Source organism: Rhododendron vialii, chromosome 4a, assembly GCF_030253575.1.
Source record: "Rhododendron vialii isolate Sample 1 chromosome 4a, ASM3025357v1".
Classification (NCBI taxonomy): domain Eukaryota; kingdom Viridiplantae; phylum Streptophyta; class Magnoliopsida; order Ericales; family Ericaceae; genus Rhododendron; species Rhododendron vialii.
In genome coordinates this window covers 15422386-15433977 of record NC_080560.1, presented here as the reverse complement: position 1 = coordinate 15433977, position 11592 = coordinate 15422386, and the positions used below count along the sequence as shown (strand labels likewise).

General features: G+C 38.4%; 2 protein-coding genes across 2 annotated transcripts; both read left to right on the top strand.

Annotated features, from left to right (window-relative positions):
• Positions 1-2804: 2804 nt before the first annotated feature.
• Positions 2805-3416, top strand: LOC131323728 (zeatin O-glucosyltransferase-like; the record flags this gene model as incomplete). Its single annotated transcript, XM_058355571.1, has 1 exon — positions 2805-3416. A coding segment is annotated over one exon (597 nt), but the record flags the coding sequence as incomplete, so codon positions are not given.
• A 4021-nt stretch (positions 3417-7437) lies between these two features.
• Positions 7438-11029, top strand: LOC131324315 (zeatin O-glucosyltransferase-like). The gene is made up of 3 exons (XM_058356243.1): positions 7438-8333; positions 9668-9992; positions 10462-11029. Exons 1-3 carry the CDS (start codon positions 7646-7648, stop codon positions 10883-10885), a joined length of 1437 nt encoding a protein of 478 aa, XP_058212226.1. The 5' UTR covers positions 7438-7645; the 3' UTR covers positions 10886-11029.
• Positions 11030-11592: the final 563 nt, after the last annotated feature.

The following is an 11592-nucleotide window of genomic DNA, read 5'->3' as shown; positions in this document are numbered from 1 at the left end:
GGGTTGAAATTCAACCGTTGGAAGTTGGTGGAGTAGGGAGGAAGAATGTGTGGTAGCCAAGAAAAGGAAGGTGGGAGGAAATTGCCATGAGAGAAATCTGTTCAATTTACCTTTTTGACCAAGAAAGTGTGGTGGCCAAGAAAAGGAAAGTGAGAGCCGAAATTTTTTGACCACAAAATCCTATAATTTTATGTATAGCTACAAGAAAATGATAATACCAAAAATATTTTTGTTGGTGCTAAAATTCTAGTACACAAACGACTTCTATCATGTCCAGTGTATAAGACTTTTATGCCCTAGTTGAAGTTTTGACACAAACAAAAATAGTTTTGGCATTATCACTACCCTATTTATATGTGTGTGTGTGTGTGTGTGTATATATATATATATATATATATATATATATATATATATATAGAGAGAGAGAGAGAGAGAGAGAGAGAGAGAGAGAGAGAGAGAGAGAGAGAGAGAGAGAGAGAGAGAGTCCGTTTCCCATGAGGGGATCCTCATTTTAATTAAAATGCGGATTTCCATTTCTCCCATTTCTGGATCAAATTTTGACGATTCGAACCATTCAATGTGTTTAAAATATGATTTTAAAGACACCCGCGAGAAGTCGGCAAAAAAAAGAAAAGAAAGACTGAAAAAGGCTTGATCCAACAGATAAAATTAATAAAATTTGGGATAACAATATTTATTAAGTATTATTTTGATTAAAAAAAAAGGGACCAAAATTAGGATCGTTACAGATACCTCCTAATCTCCTTGGTGTTTGTATTATATTGTAATGAAGCCAAATTTGAAAAGTTGTTATTATAGTTGAAATTCAAATGTCCAATGGGTGAGATTCTCATGACATAAAGTAGGTGAGTATATAAAGATGAATAGTCAAGATCCAAGCCATGCCCTGAGTGTCGGCTCTAAAAAAGCTCAAGCGGAAGCAATAACAGTGCCAAGGAAATTAAGCATAATCATCCATGGATGTTAGTAACATCCAAGATCTAAGAAGCCATGGCATCATGAGTTCCACCTCAAAAAATGCTCAAGTGGAAGTCATAGTAGTGCCATTCCAGTATAAGAAAAATTACATTGGGTGACGAATGAAAATCGTCACAAATTACAGGTCTTTCGTCACAAATAATATAGGTGACGAAAAAAAATTGTCGAGTAAAGGTTATCGAGGATTTCTACCTTGTGACGATATCTATTTTTCGTCACCTATAGTGCTTTTTGATGACGAAATATTTCGTCACCAAAAAGTGAATAATTGGTGATGAAATTTTTTTCCTCACCTATTGTGCTTTTTGACTACGAAATTTTTTGTCATAAATTATTTCTTTTGGGGTCATATCGGTGATGAAATTTTTCGCCACTAATTACGTTTGTCATAAATTATTTCTTTTGGGGTCATATCGGTGATGAAATTTTTCGCCACTAATTACGAAAATGACGTTTTCATATGGGAAAAAAATTCCTCTTTCTTGCTCCTACTGGGTTTCAAACACGAGTTCCCTAAGTTTTTCGCACAATCTTCGACCAACTGCACCACATACACTTTTCAGTATATATTTGAAATATCTAATATATAGCATATATGTTTAACAAGAAAATATATTTCGAATGTAGTTTTGAACCCTTAAACATTAAAATTAGCAATTTTGATAAACATGAAAGTTGTAGGCATTTGAATTATTTGGATCGGAGTTTTTAGTAAAGAGTTATGTCTGAAATACATTTAGTGACAAAGCACAATTCATAAATTTTGTCACTAAAGGTACCTATTTGACGACAAAATATATTTTTTGTCACCGAAAGCATTAAAATGGTGATTAAATTATTTTTCGTCACCAAAGTTAAGCATTTGTTGACAAAAAAATATTTCATTACTAAATTGGTCTAATTTGGCGACAAAATATATTTTGTTACCAAATGATTATCTTTGGTGACGAAAAATAATTTTGTCACATTTTTTAAGCTTTCGGTGATGAAAAATGTATTTCGTCTCTAAATGGGTATCTTTGGTGACGAAATGTTTTTTTTGTCGCTAAACAGGTATAATTGGTGACAAAATTATTTCGTCACGGAAGTTGTCAAAACAGTGACGAATTTATTTTTTTGTCGCCAAATATACTCATTTAGGCTCCGTTTGTTTGGGCGTAAAATGTTTTCCGCAAAATGTTTTACCTATTTTTCGGTGTTTGATTGTGTAAAAAATTAGGAAAACATTTTATTCTATCAATTGGATGAAAATGACTTACCCTTAAATCTTCCGTAAGTTATTTTCGAAATGAACCTGTTGCATTCTATTGCAATTCTCACTGCTCAATATTCGATCGTCAGTCCTGACCCACGTTCAATTATATTCCAATATTCTTAAATCTCTCTACTATTTAAGCCGAGCTCTACACTATTTTGTTGATTTCTGAAAATATTTTCAAGTGCCAACCAAACACCGGAAATAAAAGTTTGAAGTTTGTTTTCTGGAAAAATATTTGACATGAAAAATATTTGACATTGTAAAACATTTTATATTTATTCGATCGTCAGTCCTGACTCACGTTCAATTATATTCCTATATTCTTAAATCTCTCTACTATTTAAGCCCCCCTCTCTCTACATTATTTTGTTGATTTCTGAAAATATTTTCAAGTGCCAACCAAACACTGGAAATAAAAATTTGAAGTTTGTTTTCTGAAAAAATATTTTACATGAAAAATATTTGACATTGTAAAATATTTTATATCGAAACAAACGGAGCCTTAGTGCTACTTTTTCTTTACCAAATTTCATTTTTCTTGTAATGTTCCCCTGCATGCATAGCCATCTCAACCAACTCCTCCAACTCTCCTGCCTCATCTCCTCCTCCTACAACATCCCCGTCCGCTACGCCACCACTGCCACCCACCTCCGCCAGGTCAAACTCCGTTTCAACTCCCAAACTCACCTCCAAAACCCCCATATCCACTTCCACGAATTCCCCCCCTCCTCCGGACCCGAATTCCTCCTCCAAATTCCCTTCACATCTGCTGCCTTCCTTTGAGGCTTCCATACAGATTCGCGACCCCGTGGTGGCGCTCCTGCGGGAGATCTCCAACACCGCCACGCGGGTCGTTGTAATCCACGACTTCAACATGGCTTATGTGGTTCAGGACGTTGCCACCATTCCTAATGCAGAGTCCTATATCTTTTGCTCTATTTCTGGTTTCTTTATGTCTTTCATATCATTGAAAGATCATGAATCTTTCCATTCATTTGAAGAACTGAAAGGGCTATCAACTATCCAAGGCGATCTAACTCCGGAGGTCCTAAAATTTACCACTCTTCAAGCTGATTTTCGGTCGCTAGCCGCTGGAACCATATTCAACACTCATGCAGATCAATTGAAGGTATTGTTTGAATAATTATAGTTGAAGTAGATATATTTTCAATTTGATACGGAAAAAAGCATTTTACTAATTAACTTGAGTAGTCCAGAGTACAGCAGTAACACCGATTTTGGACGTCCTTGAAGACATGTATCCAAACTTGCAACTAGTTGCTCTCGATAACTTCGATTACCTTACAACTAAATATCATGTTTTGGCCGATTGGACATGCGAAAGCAAAGTAAGTGTGTGTCCTCCATGAGATGGCATGTCTGAATCCCACGGAGGCCAAACATTTCAAACTTGGAGCCATTGGAGCGTTTGTCCGGTCGCTAGTTAACGTTCACGCAAGTTGGCCCAAACATCCGGTTATGAAAAAAGAATTTCAACTTCATACCAAATTGCAATCTTAAAATATAGCACAAATTTTGTTTTTGTTCAAAAATTGCTTGTGTTAAAGTTTGCTGCAGGTACTTACCTAGATTCGCTGGAAAAAGAAATGAACAGTAGAAACAAGAAAGTTTGGGCAATAGGCCCATTGAATTCAGACACAAAAGGAAGTCAAATAGCCAACACAAGTGTTTAGAGTGGCTTGACAAACAACCCCCAAAATCTGTGCTATACGTCTCGTTTGGAACCACTACTACAATGGCGGATGAACAGATTAAAGAATTTGCACTTGGGTTGGAATAGAGCAAACAAAAGTTCCTTTGGATTTTGCAAGATGCAAATAAAGGAGACATTTTTACCAAAGAAGTGAAGCGAGCTCCACTGCTAGAAGGGTTTATATACTAATATTAGAATTTGAAGTTTCAGGAATTAATTATTGCTTGAATTTAAAGTTCAAAATTTGTTCCAAACAACCCCCAAAATGCCCAAATTCAAAAATTTTCTTTTCAATGGCATTATTTTTTCCCAATTTCTTGTCACACTTTATCCCATTTTACTTTTTTTTTTTATCGTCCCCTCTGGTGTAGTTTTTGGCTCTTGTCCTGATACATTTACATTCCTATAGCGCTTTATTAGTCACGTTTCTTTCCTTTTTAATGGCTCTTGATTTGATGCATTAACAGGTAGTGGAAAGGGTGAAGGAATTTGGAATGGTGGTGAGGGATTGGGCGCCCCAAGTAGACATTTTGGGACACCCATTAACCGGTGGGTTTATGAGCCATTGCGGATGAAACTCATGTTTGGAGGGTATAACTGCGGGAGTGCCAATACTTGCTTGGCCAATGCACTCTGACCAGCATGGAAGTGCATTTCTGGTTACAGACATTTTAAAGGTTGGTCTAGCAGTTACCGCCTGGGAACAAAGAGAGCAAATAGTGACTTCATCCACCATTTGTGGAGTTGTAAAGATATTGATAAGCACCCAATAATGCATATTCTTGGTGCTTAAGTCCTCTAGTATGTTGTGTTTGTACATATATTTTGTCGTTTTTATGCGATATTGCACGTAAGGTACGTTTTTGTGTATTTCAGGTAAAACATGCTAATAAGGCGGTTTTGAATGCCAATCAACGTTTCGGGATGAACCAAGTGTCCGAATGCCCACCGGTACTCATTTCATTGTCACCAAAGCCTAACGGTGCCACAAGAAGCCTCGGAGATTGGCCGGAGGTCAAGGTTGGCAAGGAACGTGCCAAAGTGTTTCAAGCGAGACATATGCATAGAGGATGGCCCTCGAGGGTATCCAAGAGACCAAGGCCACATGGCACACCTCCGTCAAGTCCCGTTGATCGAGTCTCGAAGTATCGGAGGGCCGTCGGGACATCACAAGAGCTCAAAGGCCAAGCTGCCATGTTTTGTAGTTTTGCAGACAATGGTACCGGTACCTCAAAAACATGGTACCGATACCTTGGTGCTAAAATGGAAGACAGTTGGATTGGTACCAATACCTCATTTTTGAGGTACCGGTACCAATGCCCTTCGGCCAGCACCTTTTTTGCTGAATATTTCAACCTTCCATATATGAAAAGTTTCTACTTCTAGTATGTTTTTTGGATATTTTGGGGGCCTTTTTGTCCATTGTAAGGCTGATTTTATAAGCTCTATAAATAGGCTTGTATGCCATTTATGGAAGATGATGGCCATTAGTTAGTTTTCAGGCCTAAGTTTTTTAGTTTTTGCTCTAGGTTTCTCCATAGCTTTGTTCAAGCTTTTTTTGTCATTTCCTTCAAGAACACTTCAAGGTATTGGTTGTATATTTAATTCTCAAGTATTAATGTTGTAGCTATGGTTTGGATCTTCTATTAAATCTAGTTTATTTTCGTTTTCATCGGTGAATCATGTTTTTCATGCTTAACTCTTTTTCTAGTCTTTTTATTATGAGTGAGTAGTTTAAAGGTTAGGTCATGGGGTGAGGTTCACCCTACGGTTTAGTCTATTAAATGGTTTCCCTTAAACTTTAGCTTAATCTCCAGGTTTTGAATGAATTAAACTCATGATTTCTAGTTTTGATCATGGGGTTGGTGGTTTCTTTGATCAATGAAGTTTATCGCCTTGGGCTACGAGCTTGATAATCCTACGCGTGCGAACGATCTTTTTTCGTCTCTCACTTGCGTTAAATGAGTTCAATTTGAATTAGAGCTTTGAATTAAGTTATAAGTAGTCTACAGCTTTTAATTCTTCTAGTGGAATCCGGACGGTTTCGGTCCACTCATGAGTTAGATGAAGGAACCATTTGACGGCTAAGTCGTGGGTAATCGATCCCTTTGACTCGACCATCTTAACCTAGTTTATTTCCAAGTTTAATTTCGTCAATCGAATCAAAACTCCAAAGTTGGCTGCTTGAACGCCGCAATCTTTAAGCAACTTCTATTCCAAATTCGCTAAAGAAGATTTCTCTGTGGGAACGATCCGGTCTTACCGGTTATTATGCTTTCAACAACCTAGCCCTACGCTTGGGGTGTGAACCTTTCTAAGAGGTTAGGTTGCGACAGAAGCAGATATTGATGGCATCAAGAGAAGGGGAAGAGGTAAGAAGGAAGGTTGAGGAGATAAGTGGTGCCACCCACCAGGCAGTGATGGAAGGTGGTGTTTCTTGCTTGGAGTTGGATTCATTCATATCCACATAACTAGGTAGCTAAGTAATTGCTAAGGGAACTTATTGTATTTTTTGAAAGAATTTATACCGTATTCATTCAACATAGTATGTCAATGGTATATATTTTTGTTGGAGTACAACAATTTACGTATCCTTGTTTTTCCTAAATTATTGGTTTGGTATTTTATTTAGTACTATTTACTTCTTGTAATTTCTTGTTTAGCTTTCGTAAAAAAAAAAAAAAAAAAATTAGGAGCAAGTAATTGTAATCATTCCTCTCAATGAGGGGAATTAGAAAAGTATAAAAAAATATGAACTATAGTTGAAAAAAGTGTAATGATGATAAATTTTAATAAGTTAAACTTACGAAGCTGGACACTTAAAAATGGGTGGAGGGAGTAACACTTGCATTCCATGATCAAAGGATAAGCCAAAATACATTTTTCAAGATTGATTATCCATAAAAATAGAACAAAAATTGTTTAACAATATATCAAAGGGAAAAATTCAAAAAAATCACTGAACTTACACTGCAATGTCCCATAGGCCTAATGTATTTTCAATTTAACCTCCAAAGTTTACAAAAAAACTTACAATTAAGCCTTTGCCGTCATCTTCCGTCAAGTTACAAACGGAATTGTGAAATTTGTACTGTTCATCCAAAGTTTAATATTTATTTGGACATATTACGGATCCTATAAAGATGATTCAAACTGCAAGTCATTCTTAAAATGTAATTTTATAGGTTCCTTAAAAAAATTAGCCTAATCCAATATCAGTAAGACTCTCATATGAGTTATGGCTCTCTTAGGTGCTTATTGAAATGTTTTAGAATCAAAAATTAATTATGACTATTTAAAAAAAAAAATTAATTATGATCAAAATTTCTTGAGTGAGAGACCTTTTCAGTGCATTTTTTGAACCTAAAGGATTTGCTTGAACCCAAAAACCATGGTAAAGCCGCCCCAGAGCAGCCCATTGAATTGTCCGCAAATGCGTAAGCAGATATGTCACTTCTTTCTTGGGAAGGAAGCACACAAGGTCGAAAGGTCTTCTCTATTTCTATTTGTTCAAAATAACACATTAACACTACTCATCTTGCAAACATTAAATTACATCCTCTTTGTATTTTTTACCAATGTCATCCAAGATCCAAGCCATGCCCTGAGTATCAGCTCTTAAAAAGCTCAAGTGGAAGTAACGACAGTGCCAAGGAAATTAACCATCATCCTCCATGGATGTTATTAGTAATATCCAAGATCCAAGAAGCCATGGCATGATCAGCTCCAACTCCAAAAAAGCTCGAGTGGAAGTCATAGTAGTGCCATTCCCATGCCATAGCCATCTCAACCAACTCCTCCAGCTCTCCTGCCTCATCTCCTCCTCCTACAACATCCCCGTCCACTACGCCACCACCGCCACCCACCTCCGCCAGGTCCAACTCCGTTTCAATTCCCAAACCCACCTCCAAAATCCACATATCCACTTCCACGAATTCCCCACCCCTCCTTTCCTCTCCCCTCCTCCGAACCCAAATTCCTCCTCCAAATTCCCTTCGCACCTGCAGCCTTCCTTTGACGCTTCCATACAGCTTCGCGACCCTGCGGCGGCGCTCCTCCGTGAGATCTCCAACACCGCCACACGGGTCGTTGTAATCCACGACTTCCTCATGGCTTATGTGGTCCAGGACGTTGCTACCATTCCTAATGCAGAGTCCTATATCTTTAGCCCTGTTTCTGCTTTCCAAAGGTCTTTCAGCGTATTGAAAGATAATAAATCTTTCCAGTCACTTGAAGAACTGAAGGGGCTATCATCTATCCAAGGAAATTGGACTCCGGAGATCCAAAACTTTTTCGCTCTTCAAGCTGATTATCAGTCGCTAGCCGCTGGAACCATATTCAACTCATGCAGATCAATTGAAGGTATTGTTTGAATAATTATAGTTGCAGTAGAAATATTTTAAATGTGAGATGAAAAATGGCATTTTAATAATTAATTACTTGAGTAGTCCAGACAGCAAAGTAATACCGATTTTGTAGGCAATAAATGATTTATTAAGAAACCTCGAGATAGGGTACATTAAGTTGGGAGATAGGGTACATTAAGTTGGGGGAAGGGAGGATCTAACCAATGGTTGAATGAAAAAAACCAGTGGACCGAGGTCTAAACACTTTAGATGCAAAGCCCAAACACTTAAAGGCCTCAAAATGCTCAGAATAAAACATATAAAGCTCAAAACATCACAAGGGCCTAAAATGGCCACATTTGAAAAATCAGCCCAAAATCAAGGTATGGTCCAATATGGGCCAAACCCATCCTCGAGCCCAAAACACCGTAACAGCTTCAGCCTAGATCTCCGCCACCACCCGCCACAGCCACCAACCCGGACCGCAATCCCGTTCCTCACACTGCCGCGACACCCACGAGCCATAGGATCCCACAAGAGGCCGCCAAGAAACCGTCAATTCGGTCCTCACAAATGGCTGGGAGACCGGCAACCAAGCTTCCATAAGTTGCCGCAAGCCACCGAGTCGAGATCCACCACTAATGAGCAAAAACAGACCAGCATTGCCACCCGACGCCACCAACCACAGATTTACAAAAGCCCAGCCACCGTGAAGTTACCACCTTACCGTTATGCACGAAACCGACAGGTGACAGCACCCATGAGCACAGTAGGCATGGAAACGTCGCAACCCGCCTCCACCAGCCAACTGCCGCGTCTAGCCGTTAGGACAAACCGGAAACTCTCAGATGTGGTTTCCCGGCTGGCGAGCAGAGGCTGGAGAAGACGAACCAGACAAGAAAGCGGCGAGCATGACAGTGAAGAGGGGAAAATACTAAGAGAGAGAGAGATGAAAGCCCAAGGGCAGAGGCGCCCCCAACCCCCCACCCCACACACACGCGCGCGCGCGACGGCTGAAACCCTAGCTTCCTTCTTTTCGCCCAAATCGCCTGAGATAGAGAGAAGTTGAAAAGTTTGAGTTATGTACATGTGATGTATCCAAACTTTCAACTAGTTGCTCTGGATAACTTCAAATGCCTTCCAACTAAATATCATGGGTTTGGCGGACATGCCAAAACAAAATAAGTGTTAACTTTAGGGTCTCAGAATTAGTCGATATTCGTGCAAATTGATCCATACATCCGACTATAAAAAAAAAAAAAAAATTTCAACTTCATACCAAATCGCAATCTATTTAAGAGTACAAATCCTTTTATGTTAAAATTTTGCTTGTGTTCAAATTTACTACAGGTACTTACCTAGATTTGCTGGAAAAGGAAATGAACAGTATAAATAAGAAAGTTTGGACAATTGGGCCACTGAATTCAGACACAAAAGGTGACAAAAGAAAGTCAAATAGTCGCCAACATAGGTGTTTGGAGTGGCTTGAAAAACAAGCCCCAAAATCTGTGCTATATGTCTCGTTTGGAACAACTACTACAATGGCGGATGAACAGATCAAAGAGCTTGCACTTGGGTTGGAACAGAGCAAACAGAAGTTTCTTTGGATTTTGCGAGATGCAGATAAAGGAGACATTTTTACTGAAGAAGTGAAGCGTGCTCCATTGCCAGAAGGGTATATATACCAATAGAATTTGAAGTTTCAAGAATGAGAAAATCTTATTCACAGAGGCGCCGTGAATGAGGTTTGCGGAGCTCAATCTCGACCGTCCAAAAGTGTTTTGAACGATCCAGATTAAAAACAAAGCCGTGAATGAGGTTTGTGGAGCTCAATCTCGACCGTTCAAAAGTGTTTTGAACGATCTAGATACAAAACAATCTATTAACAGTACCTTTAATAGATTGTTTTTAATCTGACTCGTTCAAAACACTTCTGGACGATTGAGATTTCACAGAGTCGTGAATAAGTTTCTCTCTTCAATAATTATTGCTTGAATTTAAAGTTTAATAATTGTACCAAACAACCCCTGGCCCAAATTAAAATTTTCCCTTTTCAGTGGTTTTTTTTTTTCGTTTCTTTGTTTCTTTTTATGTAATGATTCCTTATGCGCTATTTTCATAATGGAGTGTCCCAATGCCAACAGGTACGTGGAAAGGGTGAAGGAATTTGGAATGGTGGTGAGAGATTGGGCGCCCCAAGTGGATATCTTGGGACACCCATCAACAGGTGGGTTTATGAGCCATTGTGGATGGAATTCATGTTTGGAGAGTATAACCATGGGAGTGCCGTTACTTGCTTGGCCAATGCACTCTGACCAACCTAGAAATGCATTTCAGGTTACAAATGTTTTAAAGGTTGGTCTAGCAGTTAACACCTGGGAACAAAGAGAGCAAATAGTGACTTCATCCACCATTTATGAAGTTGTAAAGATGTTGATGGCATCAAGAGAAGGGGAAGAGATCAGAAGGAAGGTTGAGGAGATAGGCGGTGCCGCCCACCAGGCAGTGAAGGAAGGTGGTGTATCTTGCTTGGAATTGGATTCATTCATTACTCACATAACTAGGTAGCTAAAAAATGAAAAATAATAATAATTGCTAAAAGGGAACTTGCAGTTTTTTAAAGGAAATTTATACTGTATTCATTCAACAGAGCGTGTCAATCATATATATTTTTTGTTGAATTACAATAATGGACGTAACCTTGTTCTTCTTAAATCATTGGTCTTTGTGTTTTATTTAGTACTATTTACTTCTTGTAATTTCTTGTTTAGCTTCGTAAAAAAAATTAGGAGCAGGTAATCATTTGTCTCAATGATAGAAATTAAAAAAGTACAAAAAAAAATGAACTGTAGTGGAAAAAAGTTATGATTAGATGAGACTACGGAAGAAGGCAGTGTTTCGATCTCTTTTCATCATTAGTGACTATTTTTCGCTTTTGGTCATAATTTTTATTTTTAAGACTCCTTCTGTTGTGATGAGTAAAGAATGCTTCAAGGTTAGTCTAATGAAACAATAATTTAGCAAGAGCAAGGCCTTTTGGTATGAGTCTCTTTAGTGAAAGTTTATCAGTAAAATACGGAGATTTGGGACGGAGATTGTTAGAATTCACTCCGCCCCGTTCTGTTGCCACCTTAGAATCCATCCCGCCCCGCTCTGTTGCCACCCTTACTGAACAATTCAGTATTACTAGCCTTAGATGAGCAAAAACATAAAAACAAAATTGGGACATTTAGCCCAGTTGCACCATTTCCCGTCTGTCTTCCATACGTGCTCTT